Here is an 18,387-nt window from a genome sequence, read left to right on the forward strand (position 1 = left end):
ATCGTGTTTGACTTCAGGGACCTTGTTTTTCATTGAGCTGGGGCAGTGAGACCAGGATCCTGGCCCACAGGCTCCTCCCCTCTGTGGACACTTACCCTCATGATGAGGGTCCCAGCTGAACCTGAGAGAGGCAGGAGGCACAGACCCGGGGACAGCATCTTGAACTGAAGGGCCATGGAGGCAGCCTGCTCAGCTCCCCTTCCTCTGGACACATGGGTCGAAGGGCCCCTCCCCCAGAAAGACCACATGCCAAGGCCTCTGGTTTAGTGTTTTATTTGGCACAAAGGAGGAGGGGGGGTCTGAAACCAGTTTAGTCTTTGGAGTGTGCAGAGCTTTGCTCACCCCCCTGTCACCCCTCAGTCCCCAGTGAGCCCCTCCTTCAACTTTCAGCCCTAAACCAAGGGTTCCATAGCGCTCAGATCCATCCAAGTAGGTTTCCTCATCTCCACCCTTCATTTTTCGCTTGGTCCTTGGTCCCGGCAGAAGGCAGCCTTCTTTAGGGATGAAAGGTGACACAAAGCCCAGCTCTGATGTATAGCACCCTGGGAGCACTTTGGCCACCACCACACTGAAGGGGGATGGGACAGGTGAAGGTGAGGTAGGGCTGCCCCCCTGGAACCGCCCCCTTTCCCTAGGAACCAGCCAGAGCTGAGGGTGGAAAGCTGGGGATTCATGTTCTTGGGGAGATGCCAGGACGAGGAATGCGGGCTGCAGGCGGGGGTTGAAGATGGCGAGGGTAAATACAGGTAAAGGGCAAGTTGGGGGAAATGAATGAGTTTGGTCTTGCTCAGTGGTGACGTGGAGGGGAGGTCTGAGTGAGGGGCGGCCAACCCCCACAGTCTACCATCCCCCCGGTGGCTTTGTAATTCCTTTTAAGGAAGGGGATTGGGGTTGGCAGAGAAAAACCGAATAGAGGTCTGTACTGTGGATTTTACTCTCAGGCAGTGGGAAGACCAGAGCTGTCCCCTCCGACCACTCTCTAGATGCTTCCAGACCTCATCCCGGCAGAGGGGAGGGTGGCTGTTGGGAAGCCAGCCCCACTGCCCACTGTCCCCTTCGATGTGAGCCTTTGCATCCAGGCCCAAGCCTCTGCCCTTCAGAGTTCCTCATGGACCCGGTCCTGGTCTTCGTCTGACTTCAGCTTGAGCTCCTCGGCGGTGATCTTGCCATCCTGGTTGCGATCCTGATTCTGGAACATGTCTCCTATGGTTTTCTCAGGATCCTGGCCAGGCAGGAGGCGGCCTTTGCCCTCACTGACTTGAGCCTTGATGAAGGTGGAGAACTGCGGAGAGGGGAGAGCCAAGGGGAAGGGGAGACAGCGTCTTGCCTGAGCAGCTGGGCTGGCCTTGGGATGGGCTCCCAGGAGGAGGGAGAGGAGCTGGTGCTGTGTCCTGGGGGGTGGGGGGGAGGTGAGGGGCAGAGGGCGTGCTCGGGGTCAGGTAGCCAGAGGAAAAGGCGGGGACAAGGGCTTGAGGCACAGTGAGCTGTAGAGGGCCAGGGATGCAGTAGGCACATGCCCTGTTCTCATTAGACGCCACCATGCTGGGGGTTTCTGCTGGGTGACTGTGTGGACAGTTATGAGAAGGCGAGAACTCGTTACCCACCTCCTCCACGGGGACCTCGCCATCCTTGTTAAGGTCCATGTGTTCAAACAGGTGGGCAGGAGGGTCTTCGTGCCACACAAACAGGTAGCCCGTGGGCAGCCCATCCTCCCGAGACACTAGCTCCACCTCAAACAGCAGCACAGCACTGCCAGGGACCCCCCGGGCTGCAGGAATGGGGAGCAGAGAAGGGGAGGGTCCAGGCCCCACTTGACAGCCTGCCCAGTGCACACCTGGCCCTCAGGCCTCAGCTGCCCACTGGGGTTGCTGGAGAGTAGGGCAGGGCACGTTTACAGAACCACCCTACAGAACGACCCAGAAGGCTCCCCTCACCCCTCCCACCAGCCAGCAAGGCCCCAGGCGGGCAGGGGCAGAGGGGAGGAGAGATCAGGCCAGTCTTGACCCCTCACCTCCGCTCTCTCCGTGTGCCAGGTGCGGGGGGACCACGAGCTGCCGCCTCTCTCCCACGCACATGCCCTGCAGGCCCGTGTCCAGGCCTTCAATCACTTTGTGGGCCCCCAGAGTCGCCTCCTGAGGGGCCCCGTAGTCATGGCTAGTGGGGAGAGCAGATTCCCGGGTCAGCAGTCGCCCTGGTCCCCGGCTCCTGAGTCATTCCTGGGGCTGCCCCACAGGGCAGGGTGCCGGGGCCCAGTGAGCAGAGGTAAGCACGGTCCCCTTCTCGGCCGGACCCTGTCCTGCAGTGTGGCACCTGCTCCGGCTGCCCTCCACAGAGTGGGACCAGCCGCTCCCCCTACTACCTACTTCACCCTCCCTTTGCCTCTGGAGGTAAGAATTTCAGCTTCAGTGGGAACTTAGGGGGTGCTCCTAGGAGGACCCCCCCATGCCTGGCCCATGCCCACCCACCTGCCCAGCCCTGGCCCTGCCCTGGACCCACGAGGAGAAGAGCCTGGTGCCATCCAGCAGAGAGCAGTTGTAGTGGTAGTGAACAAAGTCCCCGAGCTTGGCCGTCTCGTTGCAGGTCTCCAGGGGCCGAGACAGTGTCTTGATTTCCACTGGATCCGCAGGATTGTGGAAGTCGATCACGTGGACGTCAAAGATCAGCACAGCAGAGCCAGGGATCTTGTCTCCTGGGGCCAGAATGGAGGCGTGGATCAGTTGGGGTCACGGAGGGGCTGCTCCAGGTTTCCACGGAGGCCCCTAGACTTCCCCGTCCTGGGATTCTAAGCAAGGATGGGATGGGATATTTGTCCACATGGTCAACTCTTATCATATACACTGTAGGGGTGAGGACGCAGGGCAGGAGAGGGGAGGGACATGCCAATTAGAAAGCCCTTTACAGGTATATCTTGCAACCTCCCAGTGACTGACTTTGCTGATCAATGTGATTAGTTCCATTTTACAGGTGAGCACACTAAGGTTTCCAGCAAAGCTGGGACTCAGATCCAGGTCTGTTTGCTTCCTGGGGCTGTACCACCCTCCCTCCCCAAGCTCACAAGTGGGCTGCCCTTTTCCAGTGTGGAAGGGGAGAAGCAGGGGACTGCCCCTGGAGGAAAGGATAAAGTCCTTGCAGCAAGAGTTGGGTGGGGAACCAGTTTTTGTGATGACAGGGGCAGAGCAGTGGCTGGAAATCCCCCCACCCCATTAGGGCTAGGTCAGGAGGAGCTGAGGTGTTGGCTTGGGGAACTGGGAGCAAGCCTACCAGTCCCGTTCTCCCCGTAGGCAAGGTGGGGGGGGATGGTGATCCTCCGGCGCTCCCCCATGCACGAGCCTTGAAGGCCTTGGTCCATCCCAGGGATGATGTAGCCCTGCCCCACATAGGTATTGTAGGTGTGGTTCCGGGAGTAGCTGCAATACAAGGCGGGGTTGGGGGCCAGCAAGGGGGTCACAGGGGCCCTGCCCTGCCAGGCAGCTCTGACCACCTCAGCCCCCACCATCCTCCTCAGGACCTCCTGCCCTCCCCGGACCTGGAGTCAAAGAGAGTGCCATCCATTAGGGACCCGTTGTAGTGGTAACGCATGAAGTCCCCAGCCACGGCTCTCCGGACGCAGCCAGGCGGCAGCTCAAGTGTCTCCAGCTGGACGGTGTCCTTTGGGTTGTGGACGTCAATCAGTAGGACGTGGAAGACCAGCGAGGCCTGTGAGGGGATCACAGTCCCTGGGGAAGGGATAGGCTTGAACCATACACGTGGAGAACAGAACGGGGCTTCTCGACTCAGGAAGTCCTATGTGAGCACCACCCAAAAAAGGTGCCAACCCCACTTTCCAGAGCCCTCTCTGCTGCTTCCAGTGCTGCTTCCCTTGTGAGGCCGGAGCCCTGCTTCTTCCCCTGTGAGGCTGGAGCTGGGTTTTCCCCAAGACCACCACCAGCCCATATGAGCCTTTGAGTAAAGCAGAATAAAGCAGAATATGGGGACTTCCCTGGTGGTCCAGTGGTTAAGAATCCGGCCACCAATGCAGGGGACATAGGTTTGCTCCTTGGTCCGGGAAGATTGCATGTGCTGTGAGGCAACTAAGTCCATGCTCCACAACTACTGAGCCCACCTGAGGCAACTAGAGAAAGACTGTGAACAGCAAGAAAGACCCAGCACAGCCATAAATAAATAAATAAAAATTTAAAAGAATAAAGTACTTCTCTTTTTTGGGGGGGTTATGCTCCATGGCTTGCGAGATCTTAGTTCCTCCATCAGGGATTGAACTCGGGCCCCAGTAGTGAAAGAGCCACTGGACCACCAGGGAATTCTGATGCACCCCTTCTTAATGAGGCGATCACCCAGGGCTAGATTTCATCCCATTTTGCCTCTTTGGCTGGGTGTCCTTGTGCAGTATTCAACCTGGACAACTGTACATGGCAGCCCACTTTTGGAGAATCCCAGAGTCCCTGCCTGTCCTCACCATAGCCTTTCTCGCCATAGGCCAGGAATGGAGGGATGACGATCTTCCTTCTCTCTCCAGGACACATGCCCAGCAGACCCTGGTCCATGCCCTTGATCAGCCAGCCAGAGCCCACGTAGGTGTCATAAGTCCCACCCTTACTGTAGCTGCGGAGAAGGAGGTAGAGGTGAGGCTGCTGTTGGTGGGAGAGGCAGGATGGCCCCCAACTCCCCACTGCATGTCACAGTCCCCTGGATCCCAGGGATTCTTCCAGCCCTCACCTGGTGTCGAAGGCAGTGCCATCCAGCAGCGTGCCGTTGTAGTGGTAGCGCACAAAGTCACTGTCCTGGACCATCCGAGGGCAGTGGGGTGGGCGCAGCAAGGTGCTCACCTGCACGGTGTCCTCCTTGTTCCATACATCCAGCAGGACCACGTCAAAGTAGAGGGTGGCATCGGGGGGGATGAGCCCCGCTGTGAGGGCGAAGCAGCCCCAGAGTAGGGGGTGGAATGGAGGTCTCAGCATCCAGCTTGGCCTTGCCCTCCCCAACCCGAGGTCCCCTTCTCCTGAGTCAAGCGAGGATCTTACCCGGGCCTGTCGCTGTCCTTCCTCCCACCCCAGGGGCAGGAGACCCAAATGTGAGTCCCAGGCTTGTTGCTATTCAGTCTGCGCATGCAGTGTGACCTTGGAAGTCACTCTCCCTCTCTGAGCTTCCGTTTTCTGGCCCTGGGGTCCCTGCTTCTGCCTCCCGATCTCCTCCATCCCCAGGCCCGGGCCCCAGCCCTCCTCACCCACACCGATGCTGCCATAGCCTAGGTGCGGAGGCACAATGAGGCGTCGTCGTTCATTGACACACATGCCCATGAGGCCTCGGTCCATGCCAGTGATGAGGCGCCCCACGCCTACCACGATGGCCACCAAGGTGTGGCGGTCATAGCTGGGGAGGGAGGGGACAGATGCGATGCAGTGACCTCTGCTCATGATCACATACGTGCCCGGGAGACACACACACACACAATCCCCCTCCCTACACACACATGTCGATCCACCGGCTCCTTGTCTCCTCTTCAAGCCTCCCCTGAGGTGGGCCGCAACTCTCACCTCAACAGGGTGGGCTGTGACAAAAGGAGGTCCCAGAGGAGGCCAGAGTGGGAAGTACAGACACGGGGATCGGAGGGCGGCGGAGCAGGGGATTGGGGTTGGGAAGACCAGTTATCCAGCAGGAAGAAATGCTAAAGCTTGGCTTTTTTGCTTGTTGTTGGTGGTGGTTGCAACATGGGGCATGGGGACATGGGGGGATCATAGTTCCCATGCCAGGGATCAAACCCTTGCCCCCCTGCATTGGGAGCTTGCAGTCTTAACCACAGGACAGCCAGGAAAGTCTCAAAATGCTTGGCATTCTGCATTCATTATGTTATATAATCCTGTCCCCTAAGAAGTGGGCATTATTATTATTTTTGGCAGCACCACATGCTTTGTGGGTTCTTAGTTCCCCAACAAGGGACTGAACCCTGGCCATGGCAGTGGGGAATTTCCAAAATGGGCTTTATTGATTTTATCTTTCCTAGGAGAAAAACTGAGACTTGAGAGACCAAGTGACTTGCCCAAGGTCACACAGATAATGTGTGGTCTGTTGAACTCCACAGCCCACATGTGGGCCACCAAACCATCAATTCACGGAGGAAAGGAAGGGAAAGCAGAGCTGGCCAAGGATAGGAATAGGTTTTCAATTTTGAAAAGGCCTATTCTAAAACTGCCATAGCTTTTGTTTTTGGTTACAGTTTTAACTTACAAGTTTTCCAAAATTAAGGAAGGATGAGAGATTGGCATTTTGATGGAAGGAGTCATGAGTGGTGAAAGTCTTCCAAACTCAGCACTTCGTGAACTGGGCCCAGCAGAGTCCCCAGCAGGGAGGTCATTCGCCAACTCCCAACCCCACTTCCACTCTGTGGCCACGGGCTCAGAACTGTACTCCTGGCTACTCCCCAGGCCACATTTTGCCCACTGAGATGGTTGCATGTCTGGCCTGCTCACTTCACAGAGCCCTTATTAGAGCTCAAGCATGGCAAGAAGTTTCTACCAGTTAAACCAGAGTTCTCCCCAGAGTCAAGGCTAAGGTGTGCTGAAGCTGCTTGCAAACCATCAAGTTCTGTGTGAAGTTCACTTTATCATCTTGAGTCCTAACAGCAGCCTTAGGAAGTAGGGACTCATTTTTTCAGAATGCTTTTTGATCTCCATTTTTCAGATGAAGGAAGTAAAGCTTAAAGAGGCAAAACTCCTTGTCCATGATTACAGTCTGGGTTTGAACCCAAGGTCTTGGTCTCAGGAGTTCGTGTTCTGCCTGGCTCCAAAGCTATGGCCCTTCTTTAAAAAATTAACTAATTAATTATAATTTGGCTACACTGGGTGCAGCATGCAGGCTGTGGCATGCAAACACTCAGTTGCCGTGGGTGGGATCTAATTCCCTGACCAGGGACAGAACCTGGGCCCCCAGCATTGGGAGCATGGAGTCTTAGCCACTGGACCACGAGGCAAGTTCCCATGGCCACTAATTTCTGCAGGCTGAAGTGTGTGTTTTGGTGACATCTCTAAGAGGGACTGACTTCTTGGGGTGTGGTGTGGGGGCTTGTGTGTGTGACCACCAGGACCCTAATTTTAACTGAGGCTGACCTGGCGTATAGCCCTGCCCCCACTAAGAAAAATGAACTTGCTAGAGCAGACCAGAAGCTTGGGCCAGACCAGAAGCCAGTCTCTCAAATCCCAAAGATGGGCTGCAGCACTGACCTGGTGGAGCCAAGATGGAGAAGGAGGCAGGAAAACCCTCGGAGGAGCCCAGGGTGGCATGTGTGACTGTGACACGTAGACAGGTCCCTACACCAATCTGTGCCCTGCACTCCCTGATCCATCCTGCTGTCTTAGAAGAGCCACCTGCTTTACCCCACTGGCTGCTGAAAACCCCCACCCCTTTCCCCCCAAACCTCCGCTTACTCCTTCTCTAAACACAAAGGCACTGAAACCTGGGGCTGGAACCACAAAGGGAGTCAACGTGGATGGAAAGGTCGAGGGTCCTGTGCTGAGATCCCTGGACGATTCGCACGCAGCAGGGACCATGCCCTTCCCCCACCTCTATGAACCAGAACACCCCCTCCTTGGCTATAAATAAAACGCCGAGTTCCTCTCGATTCTCAAGCACTTTGGAGGACAGAGGAGGCTTGTGTGAAAGCAAATGAGGTCTTTTGAGAGGCGAAAGTTTGAAACTGAGGGCAGAGATGTCCGGGGAGATGTCTAGTTGTCCCACTCAGGGTGCTGTTTGCGGCTGGGGGATCGCGGTGTGAGGAGGCGCATGCAGACACAGCTTAAAGGCGACAACAAGGGAACCCTAAGACTGAGAGAGCCTGGCCCCAAGCTCGGGGAAGAGAAATGGTGAGTCTGGGGGCACCCAAGCCATTACCTCGAGTCAAATTTCTTGCCGTCCTCGAAAGTACCGTTGTAATGGTAGCGCACAAAATCCCCCATCTGCACTTCCCGGGGACAGACCCTGGGGATGTGGTACCTCTCGATGACCACATCTTCCAGGGGGCCGCCGGCCGGGCTGGCGCGGCCCAGCCCCCTCCCCACGGCCTGCACCAGCAGCAGCAGCAGCAACTGCAGCAGGGGGAGCCGGAGGAGGGTGTGGCTGGGGGGGCCCGCGCGGAGCATGGTGCCTGGAGCTGGGACGGCCGGCAGTGAGGGCGAGAGAGAGTGCGGCGGCTGCCAGACTCCTTCCCCTCTTCTCCCAGAGCAGGCTCCCCCTCTTCCTGTGCTCCATCCCCACCCCCGCCCTGGCTGGTCCACGTGGAATGGGGGCTGGGGAGGTTGAGCTGGCGGGGCGGGGGCAAGAGGGGTGGGACAGGAGGAGGGCCAGGCTGCTGGAGTCGGAGGAAAGCACCGCTAAGCCCTCCAGATTTGCGCCCACCCCGACCCTGGGGGCCCAGAGACCTGGGGCCTTGAGGGGTAGGGAAGTTCTGGAAAGTTGAGACAGCGGAGCCGACAGAAAAAAATAAAAAAGTTCCTAGTCTTTTTTTTTCTGGAGCCCCCCGGGTCCTAAAGCCGGGCTGAGGCATCCCTTGCTTGTTTGGGAGGCAACCCCCAATTTAGGCCTCTCCAGGTGACTGGTGAAGCTCCAGAGTCGGGGGCGGGGAGGCGATCTCGATGCTCCCTCCCACCCTTCTGTCCCAGGGACAGCCGCTCCCGGAACGAGCTTCTTTGTCCTGCAAAAGCTGGACTGCCAGAGAGGACTTTCTGACGTGGGAATGGGGATCGAATAGGAGGTGGTGAGAGTGGGGGGTGTGCAGGGTAAAACCAGGGATGTGCTTCCCTGTCGCAGGCTGGAGGGTACCCTTGGGGTCACCTCTTGGGGGCTGGGGGTAGGGAGTGAGCAGAAGGACCGCTGTGACGGATGGAAGAGCAGGTGTCAGGGCTTGGGCAAACCAGAGGGAGGTAACACTTCCTCCAATTTCTCTATCTTAAGGCGGGGACGAGGGGAACGCCTTTGCCTGGAAGGGGCTTTCTGGGCTCCCCATCCCGGCCGGAAGCGTTCCCCACACTCACACCATCTGCCGAGGGGAGGACCCCCAAGGGCAGGAGGTCAGGGACTCAGGATAGTGTCGGCTCTATGAAAAGAGTGGAGATCCCTCGGCCCCTTGGGGGATCTGACTCAAGCCACACCCCGCCTCGCATCCGCCCCCCCCCCGCCACCGCCCCCAGTGCCCGGCGCTAAGACCCAGCGGGCGCGCCGGCCAGGCCCCGGCCCCAGAGCCCGCCCGCCTGCCAGCCAGCGGGACCCGGACGCCTGCTCGCGGCGGGGAGAGCCGGCCGGCGCGGAGCGGGCATGGCTCGGACGGCGTGGGGGCTGCTGTGGCTGCTGCTGGGCAGCGCCGGGGCGCAGTACGAGAAGTACAGCTTTCGGGGCTTCCCGCCGGAGGACCTGATGCCCTTGGCCGCGGCCTACGGGCACGCGCTGGAGCAGTACGAGGGCGAGAGCTGGCGCGAGAGCGCGCGCTACCTCGAGGCGGCGCTGCGGCTGCACCGGCTGCTGCGGGACAGCGAGGCCTTCTGCCACGCCAACTGCAGCGGCCCCGCGCCGCCCGCCGCCGCACCCCCGGGCCCCGCGCTCCCCGGGCCCGACGGCGGCGACGAGTGGGCCCGCGAGCTGCGGCTCTTCGGCCACGTCCTGGAGCGCGCCGCCTGCCTACGGCGCTGCAAGCGTTCGCTGCCCGCATTCCAGGTGCCCTACCCGCCGCGCCAGCTGCTGCGCGACTTCCAGAGCCGCCTGCCCTACCAGTACCTGCACTATGCTCAGTTCAAGGTGCGCGCCGGCCGCCCGGTCGGGTCGCGAGGAGCGCGGCTGTCACTCAGCAGCCCGACCGCAGATCCCTTGCGCGCGCTCCGGGTGGCGGTCTCCGGCTCTGCTGACCCGCTCCGTCCCCACCCTGCAGGCTAACCGGCTGGAGAAGGCGGTGGCCGCGGCCTATACCTTCCTCCAGAGGAACCCGAAGCATGAGCTCACCGCCAAGTATCTCAGCTACTATCGCGGACTACTGGACGCCGCCGACGAGCCTCTCACAGACTTGGAGGCCCAGCCATACGAGGTGGGATGGCGGGGGTAGGACCCGCCCCGACGTAACTCCATGAGTTCCGAGTTGCGTCCCGGCATAGCGCCCGTGGAGGAGGGGGAGGTGTTCGAATCCCCTTGACCCTCCTGCGCGTCCCCTCCCTCCAGGCGGTGTTCCTCCGGGCTGTGAAGCTCTACAACAGCGGAGATTTCCGCGGGAGCACCGAGGACATGGAGCGGGCCCTGGCTGAGTACCTGGCTGTCTTTGCCCGGTGTCTGGCTGGCTGCGAGGGGGCCCACGAGCAGGTGGATTTCAAGGACTTCTACCCAGCCATAGCAGGTACATTCCACCCAGACCCCAGTGGGCATCCCTCACACCCACAGGGCCCAGAACTCCTAAGGCCCCTTGACACAAATATTCATTCCACACGCATTTCTAGAGGCCTCCTAAGTGCTTAGGGCTTCTTCCCTAGCGGCTCAGACGGTAAATAATCTGCCTGCAAAGCAGGAGACCTAGGTTCGATCCCTGGGTTGGGAAGATCTGCAGGAGAAACTGGCAACCCACCCCAGTATTGCCTGGAGAATTCCATGGACAGAGGAGCCTGGAGAGTTTCAGTCCATGGGGTTACAAAAAGTCAGACACAACTGAGTGACTAGCAGTTTCTTAAGCGCTTGGGAGGCAAACAGGCATGAGTTGTTATCCGGACCTCAGAGCCTTCAGTTGGCTGACAGAGGCTAACAGAACACCTGCCACCCTGGGTGCAGGAGACACAGCGGACAGTGTCCAAGGTGCCAGGCATGGGTGTATCAAGGAGTGACTTCCCAAAAGGATCTGGGGAGGCTGAGTCCATGGACCTTCAGAGGGTGATGTAGGTGCAAAGGTGCTGAGGTGGGAATCAGCCCAGCAGGTGTGTGCAGAAAGCAGTTTGGGGCCAGAAATACAGCTGGTCTGGGGATCCCTAAAGGCGGAGTCCATCTGCAGGGGCAGAAAGGACTGTCCTGAGCATCTATATTTGGGCTTTAGTCCCACCTCCATACCTCACCTCCCATTCTTCCAGAGAGCCCTGGTTTCCTGTGGCTTTAAGGTGGCAGGTCAGCTGTGGGGGTGGTAAGTCAGCCCAGTCCAAGTAGTCTTTCTCAGCATCTCTTGTCACTTTACTGTCTTGTGACATCAGTGGATAGAGCCGGGGTTAGAGGTCATCTCTGTCATCCCCGTCTGCAGGCTGGAGCTGTTCAGCACACCAACTCCTCACTGCTGCCTTCCCCCTCCCCCGCAAGATCTCTTTGCAGAATCCCTGCAGTGCAAGGTGGACTGTGAAGCCAACTTGACCCCCAATGTGGGCGGCTACTTCGTGGAGAAGTTCGTGGCCACCATGTATCACTACCTGCAGTTTGCCTACTACAAGTGTGAGCCTCCTCGTGGGCTTGGGGCGAGGGGAAGCACTGCACTAGGAGCGAAACTGAGTCAGAACTGAGGATCCCTGGTGATGGGAGGGTGGTGGGGGCAGGTGAGAAGCTGAGAGCAGCCTCTGGGGAGAATCCGAGGGCCTCTTAGGTGAAGGACTAGATAGTCAACAACTGCACAGTACTCGACAGTTTACAGAGCCCTGCCACATCTGTTTATCTCACTGGATCCTCTCACAAACCACCAGTAGCTGTTACTGGACCCATTTTTCAGATGAGGAAGCCAAGGCTCATAGAGGGCAAGGGGCCATGAGTCAGTCACCTGGCTAATAAAAAGTAGCACTAGGCTTTAAGGCTCTCCTCACTTGAGGGAGATTTTGGCATCAGCTGGGGCTAAGAAGGTCAGTCTCCAGGGTGTCTGCAAATCAGAGATGACAGAATTCAGACAGGCTGGAGTTGGAGAGGAAGAGCTAAAGAACAAGGGGCCAGGAGACCCTTTGGGGTCCAGTTGGCAAAGAGACTGAAGGCTGGGACAACAGCCTCTGATTCCCCAGTGCCTTCATTCTCCAGCTGTGTGAACTTGACCAGTTTACCTAACTTCTCTGTGCCTTGGATTTCTTGTCTGTAATTTGGGGATGACAGTAACAGTGAGGCTTAAGTGAGTTACACAGGGTAACAGGTAACTGCTCAATACACTCTAGCTTATGTTGTTATTGAGTAGGATATTCTGGGAGGCAGCTGGGGATCCAGGGGCACTGGACTAAATTGGGAGCTGGGGATGGATTAGGTGAGGGTTATCCCTGAAGGAGGGGGACGTGCCAGGGGCCACTCCTCACTCTTGTTCTGCCTGCAGTGAACGACGTGCGCCAGGCCGCCCGCAGCGCCGCCAGCTACATGCTCTTCGACCCGGAAGACAATGTCATGCAGCAGAACCTGGTGTATTACCGCTTCCACAGGGCCCGCTGGGGCCTGGAGGAGGAGGACTTCCAGCCCCGGGAGGTGGGCATCACCAAGGCGTTCTCAGAACTTGTGATTTGATTTTTAAGAATTCCTGGCTTCCTCCAATGGCAGGATGAAAAATAAAAAGAAAGAATTTGGGTTATGGTTGGAGTCTTAGGTTCAGACCCACCAGCTGTGTGGTCCTGAGAACACTCCTGATCTTTCTTTATTATTTACCTATTTGGCTGCACCAAGTCTTGGTTGTGGAATGCGGGATCTTTAGGTGTGGCATATGAACTCTTGGTTGCAGCATGTGGGATCTAGTTCCCTGACCAGGGATCAAACCCCGGGCCCCTGTATGGGAAGCATGGAATCTTAGCCACTGGACCACCAAGGAAGTCCTCCATTACTGACCTTTTCTGAATCGGTTGCCTCACCTGCAAAATGGGGGTAGTCCAGCTTACCTCTTCAGCACAGCTCCTGGGATGTGGGAGGTAAAAAGTATCTGTGTGTCCCTGCCTGTTCCCTACCCATCCTCCCACCCCCACTGCTTGCCTTTACCCTTCTTCCCCAGGGACCTCCTAACCTGAACCACTTGAGGAAACCCCTTGGGAGTCTGGGCATGACTGGCAAGAAAACCTCTCAGTTTCGTTGTCAGTGGCAGACATTGCTAATCGATTGAGGCGCTTTTTCTCACTGAGCCCTCAGAATCCTTCTTAACCCAGCATCAAGCAACTGCAGTTTTTTGATCAGCATGTAAACTGACACCCGTTTCCTGCTCCTGGAGTGGAAAAGGACCAGAGGACTCAGAGTCTAGGAGCTCTGGCTCCTCCACTATCTGGCAGCAGGAGGCCTGGCTCACCTGTTTTTCTTCCCTCCTCCCAGGAGGCCAGACTCTACCACAACCAGACAGCTGAGCTTCGAGAGCTGCTAGACTTCGCACACATGTACCTGCAGTCAGATGATGAGGTAAGGGGGCCTTTGCCCTACGGGCCTGGTGGGCCGCTGTGCCAGAGCTCAGACACAGCTCCTGGCAGTCAGCTGTTGTGAGGCAGGGGCATTTTACCTGTGCCTTCTTTGCAGCTGCCCCCTCTCCCTGCTCCATGTTCCCATGCCCCACTTCTCTACACATCTGAATCTCGCTTCTCCTGGACCCAGGTCTGGTGGTGCCTCCTCCAGGAAGCCCTCGCTACATGTCCTGGCTCTGCCATGCCCATTATGACCCTCTATGCCTCCCTGGACCAGAGTTATTTGCAGCCCTCATCCGTCTCACTTCGCGCCTTTCTCCAGCCAGTCTCCTAGAGAACTGTGCTCCAGGACAGTTCAGTTCAGTTCAGTTCAGTCGCTCAGTCGTGTCCGACTCTTTGCAATCCCATGAACCGCAGCATGCCAGGCCTTCCTGTCCATCACCAGCTCCCAGAGTTTACCCAAACTCATGTCCATTGAGTCAGTGATGCCATTTAACCATCTCATCCTCTGTCTTCCCCTTCTCCTCCTGCCTTCAATCTTTCCCAACATCAGGGTCTTTTCAAATGAGTTAGCTCTTTGCATCAGGTGGCCAAAATATTGGAGTTTCAGCTTCAACGTCGGTCCTTCCAATGAACACCCAGGATGGATTTCCTTTAGGATGGACTAGTTGGATCTCCTTGCAGTCCAAGGGACTCTCAAGAGTCTTCTCCAGCACCACAGTTCAAAAGCATCACTTCTTCTGCACTCAGCTTTCCTTATAGTCCCAACTCTCATGTCCATACATGACCACTGGAAAAACCATAGCCTTGACTAACTTATTCCCAGTCCTCCCACAGCACCTGGCACATGGCTGGCTCTCAGAAACTGAATCTGAACGAACCATTGAATGAATGAATGAGCACAGTACACCAGGAAGGAAAGACCCCCAGTGTGTTATCACATTGATTCTAAAGGAGGGTTTGAGAGTCTGAATTCTGAGGCGTTGCCGCCCAGTACTTATTCATCTATCCTCTCCACTGTTCACGTACCCATGCCCCCCACCCCTCATCAAACAGGGGGCTGGGTCTGCACTGTGAGTCCCCAGGCTTTGGTGCTCACCAGACTTGGCTCCACCACATCCCAGTTGGGCAGCCTCCAGGCCAGGCTTAAGTAACCCTCAAACTTCCATTGCTTCATCCATTGAATGGGGAGAATAATGCCCATCTCACACTGCTGTGGTGAGAATTAAATGAGATCCAGGATATAAAGCACTTAGTGTACAGCTGGCACATGGTAGATGCTCAGGGGGTGGTAGCTATTTTGATTACTGTTATTTATTGTCTGCTGTTTGCCAGACTTTGTGACTGGGGCTGAAAGGCACAGCCCCTCACCTAAGCAGCTCACAGGTAGTGTAGTGCAATGAGAGAGGTCAGCTTGGGGCCCTGGATGCTCAGGGCACTCCTGACCCAGCATCAGCATCAAGGGCCACATCCTGGAGCTGATGCCTGGTGTTGGAGGGATAAACAAGAGCACAGGGGAGTAAAGGCATTCCTGGCTGCAAAACAGCCTGAGCAGACAGTATTCACAGACGAGCAGTATTGCCCAGGTATTTATGCATAAAAGAGGAGAGAGGGAGATGCTTCCACCAACCCTGAAGCTCTGCCGGTGGAGCCCATATGCATCAGTTCAGGGAGGGGGCAGCTTGGGATCAGGACTTTGGGAGAAACCCTTAAGTCATTCCTGTGTGAGATCTTGAATGAGGCTGGGAAGCGGGGGATGGGGTTGGGACTGAGACGGGATGGGAGAGTCCCTTGGCCAGGAAGGGAGCCGATCTGGGTTTGTGCCTGTTGTGACCTGGTTTCTCTACCCATCCTGGGCTGCTCTAGATGGAGCTGGAGGAGACAGAACCACCCATGGAGCCTGAGAAGCCCCCATCTGATGCCGAGTTTGAAGGAGAGGGCGACTATGAGGAGAGCATCTATGCTGACTGGTGGCAGGAGCCAGATGCCAAGGGCGACGAGGCTGAGGCTGGTCAGTGACTAGTCCTGGTGGATGGGTGGTACAGCCTGGGCTGGAGGTGAAGGACAGAAGGCTCTGAGGACTGGACTGCAGAGGGTGCTGGCACTCCTTCTTTGGGGACTTCCGGCCTGTTAGCAACCCCTGTCCCACCTGGTCAAGGGGTGGGGGAGCATCCTTCCTGAAGCAGGAACCTGTTCCTGAGGACCCTCGCTCCTGCCCGCACCACCTGTCCCCAGGACAGCACCCAGATGCCTGTTGACAATGGGAAGGCTAACCCCAATGCCCTCTCCTTTCATTTTTCAGAGCCAGAACCTGAATTACCATGAGAAGACGCCCCCCTGCACCCCTCAAGAGCTTGGGAAGCCTGGGTCCAACAAGAACTATTTATTAAACATGGAAAATGGACAGAGCTGACCAGGCCCCATCCTGTCCCACCTGTGAGCACTGCTCCCCAGACCCCTCCTGCCTCCTCTCTGGGTCTCTGGACCACAGGATGGTGGTACTGCAGCTGCTGAAGGCCTGCCCTCCTCCCAGTGTCCTCCCCACCCAGTGGGGACAGTCTCCTGGAGAAGATTCCAGCTCTCCTGAGTTGGGTCTCAGCCTGAACTGCACACACAGCAGAGAGGCAACTGGCATCATGAAGAGCACTGGACCAGGAGTCCCGTGGTTGGTTCCTGGCACACTGGCAGTGGGTGCTCAATAAACATTTCTTGTTGAATGAATCACAGAATTAGGGTCCAAATTTCCCTGGGCGGAGTGGTAACGCTGCAGGTCCTTCCTCCCCGCTCTGCACCCATCTCACCTCATCAATAAATATGGAGACAGGTGAGGGGCCATAATTTGGCCTCTATGGACCCAGGGTGTTTGTGACTGCCAGGAGCATCAGCCTGCGACTGCAATCTGCCGCTAGGGGGCGTAAGGATGAAGTTCTCCGTGAGTCCCGGGAAGATGCCGGTTTCAGATACCTGAGGTGGGATGTCTAGTATTTTCCTAGTTCATCACTTCCCTCAGGGAGTATGGGGAAGGGGCCAAGGACATTTACTTCCGGTTTTTACTTTCCAAGCTTTTACTGACCCAAATTCCTTAGAGCTAGAGCAAGCATGCCCTGTCCTGCCCTCTCTGCTCACACCGAAGGGAACTTGCCCTCAGTGGCCAGAGGAGCCCTAGGAGCATGGCTTGATAACATGAGACTTCGTGGGGCAGTGGGACTGCCAGCCCGTGTTGCCCAATCTTGCATTGACTGGGGGTGGGGGATGGGCGGTAGGGGGTGGGCAGAGAATCTGGAGGTGCCTCCCACCCAGCACTATGCTTCACCAGTGTCTCCACCCGTCCATGTTTCCATGTTCCAGAGCAGGGACATGGGGGCAAAAGGGGGTCTCCCTGGGGAGGGACCCTAGACTGGGGCCAGCTAGGTGACACTGGGCCCCACTGCCCACATGTCTCCCAGCGGCAGGGCGGTGGAGCTCCTCCTCCTACTGGAGGGTGGAGCTGAAGCTGGTAAGCCCGGTTCTCGGCCTCCACACCCCTGCCCAGATGTGCCAGGTGACCTGGCCGGGGCTCCTGCCCATCTCGGTACCCAGGAGGATTCCCTGCCCCACCGCATGCCCTTCCCCTGGGCCTTTGGTGAAGATGAGGGTAGGAAGGCCAGAGTCTGAGTCTGGAGCTTGGGCGAGGTCAAAACTGGGGGCGCCGGTGATCTCACTTTTCCCTCCCATAGGTGAGTCTGCAGTGGCAGCGTCTCCAGAGAGCTCCGGGTGCCAGGGCGGCCCCGCCCCACCCCACCCTCTCAAGCTGCTGTGTTGTCAGCTTCCACCGAGACCCCGCCCCCTGTTTCTGGGAGGGGCTGGCCCAGCGGAGGGTGGGGAGCTGGGACGAGCTGGAGCGTGCCTGCAGTGACTACTAGCTCTGGAATCCGGAGGGCTGGGTGTGAGTCTGAAAGCGCCTGTGTGGCTACAGTGAGAAGCTCTGTGTCCTTGTGTGTTGTGTTAGTGTGAGCGTGTGCCTGTATGCAAGTGTCTGAGAGTATCCGTGGCAGCTTGAGGGCAGGCGCGGGGCTGGGAGTGGGGGCCAACTGAAGGGGTTTGCGCATGCGTCCCCGAAGGTGCGAGCATTCGCGACCGTGGTTCGAGAGGGTTTGTTCATCCCCTCATCACGTATTTGTTGAGCACCTACTGTATGCTGGATTCCCCGTAGGTGCTAAGCGTATATAATAGTGGGCAAAGCCAGCCAAGCACCCTGCCTTCCTGAAGCTTGCATCCTTGCGGGGAGACAGGCAATAAACAATAAATGTTATACAAATGAGTTATCTGGCTAAGAGAAATGAGATGGAAAAATAGAGCAGGGTGAGAGGATCAGGGGAACTGGGAGGGGGGAGGGGGCAATGCAGTTTAAAAAGTGTGTGGATGTGTGTGTCCGTGTGCATCGAAGGGTGGCCTCTGAGGATGAGGGGTTGTGTGTGTGTGTGTCCCCTGATAGCAGAAAGCCGCGCCTCTCGAAGCACTCACCCCCATCCCTGCGTTAGCCCAGCCCCTGCCCTTCCAGGGGGCCTTACTCAGCTTCTCCATCCCAGGCAGCCACCAGCCCCTCCCACCTCTCTCTGATGCCAGCGTCTCCCTATTGCCCAGCCAGCTTCCCAAACCGGTGAGACCGAGTTCCAGTGAGTCCCAGCGTGGGCCCTCTGGGGCCCTGCAGTTCATTCTTCCAACCCCACCCAGCCCAGACGCCCTCGCCCTCGCCTCCTCCACATCTCTATCTCCCTGGGCCCTCTCCTTACCTGGCCCCCAACTCCCCAGCCGGGCACCTCAGCCATCCTACCAAGTGTAACATAATGGCTATAAGGTTAGAGACTCGGCCAAAAGGCCAGTGGGGATGACGACCTTACACAATAGGGCCAGACTCAGATGCCACAGAGGTGTCCTGGACCCAGAAAGCCCCCATCCTGAAGAGAGAATCACTGCTGCAATGTGTCAAATACCTACTGTGTGCCTGGCTCTTGGCAGGTTCTTTACTGCCTCAGAACAGTCTTGCAGGGGCTTCCCAGGCAGCTCAGTGGTA

General features: G+C 57.4%; 2 protein-coding genes across 3 annotated transcripts; one reads left to right on the top strand and one right to left on the bottom strand.

Annotated features, from left to right (window-relative positions):
- Positions 1-257: 257 nt before the first annotated feature.
- On the bottom strand, positions 258-8,205 carry FKBP10 (FKBP prolyl isomerase 10). Its single transcript, XM_086357717.1, has 10 exons — positions 7,882-8,205; positions 5,222-5,367; positions 4,714-4,903; positions 4,454-4,599; positions 3,527-3,716; positions 3,262-3,407; positions 2,497-2,689; positions 2,012-2,154; positions 1,605-1,768; positions 258-1,282 (listed from the first exon to the last, which is right to left on the bottom strand). Exons 1-10 carry the CDS (start codon positions 8,127-8,129, stop codon positions 1,097-1,099), a joined length of 1,752 nt encoding a protein of 583 aa, XP_086213843.1. The 5' UTR covers positions 8,130-8,205; the 3' UTR covers positions 258-1,096.
- Positions 7,592-16,055, top strand: P3H4 (prolyl 3-hydroxylase family member 4 (inactive)). Of its 2 annotated transcripts, none has more exons than XM_086357719.1 (8): positions 7,592-7,853; positions 9,908-10,060; positions 10,192-10,363; positions 11,302-11,430; positions 12,281-12,426; positions 13,252-13,335; positions 15,201-15,345; positions 15,637-16,055. In XM_086357719.1, the coding sequence occupies exons 1-8, from the start codon at positions 7,851-7,853 to the stop codon at positions 15,657-15,659; spliced, it is 855 nt and encodes a 284-aa protein (XP_086213845.1). In that variant the 5' UTR covers positions 7,592-7,850; the 3' UTR covers positions 15,660-16,055. The 2 variants fall into 2 exon arrangements, with proteins under 2 accessions (XP_086213845.1, XP_086213844.1); XM_086357718.1 differs by lacking the exon at positions 7,592-7,853 and adding an exon at positions 9,224-9,777.
- Positions 16,056-18,387: the final 2,332 nt, after the last annotated feature.

Source organism: Bos grunniens, chromosome 19 (genome assembly GCF_055505025.1).
Source record: "Bos grunniens cultivar Pamir isolate PY7600 chromosome 19, Bosgru_T2T1.0, whole genome shotgun sequence".
Classification (NCBI taxonomy): Eukaryota; Metazoa; Chordata; class Mammalia; order Artiodactyla; family Bovidae; genus Bos; species Bos grunniens.

Excerpts from the sequence above, each read along its gene's own strand:
- P3H4 (XM_086357718.1), top strand. The coding sequence starts at position 9,301 with ATGGCTCGGACGGCGTGGGGGCTGCTGTGGCTGCTGCTGGGCAGCGCC. Across the intron at positions 10,061-10,191 it reads TGGAGGCCCAGCCATACGAG|GCGGTGTTCCTCCGGGCTGT; the intron begins GTGGGATGGCGG and ends CCCTCCCTCCAG. Across the intron at positions 12,427-13,251 it reads AGGACTTCCAGCCCCGGGAG|GAGGCCAGACTCTACCACAA; the intron begins GTGGGCATCACC and ends CCCTCCTCCCAG.
- FKBP10 (XM_086357717.1), bottom strand. The coding sequence starts at position 8,129 with ATGCTCCGCGCGGGCCCCCCCAGCCACACCCTCCTCCGGCTCCCCCTG. Across the intron at positions 5,368-7,881 it reads GGCAAGAAATTTGACTCGAG|CTATGACCGCCACACCTTGG; the intron begins GTAATGGCTTGG and ends CTCCCTCCCCAG. Across the intron at positions 2,155-2,496 it reads GGCACCAGGCTCTTCTCCTC|CCATGACTACGGGGCCCCTC; the intron begins GTGGGTCCAGGG and ends TCTCCCCACTAG.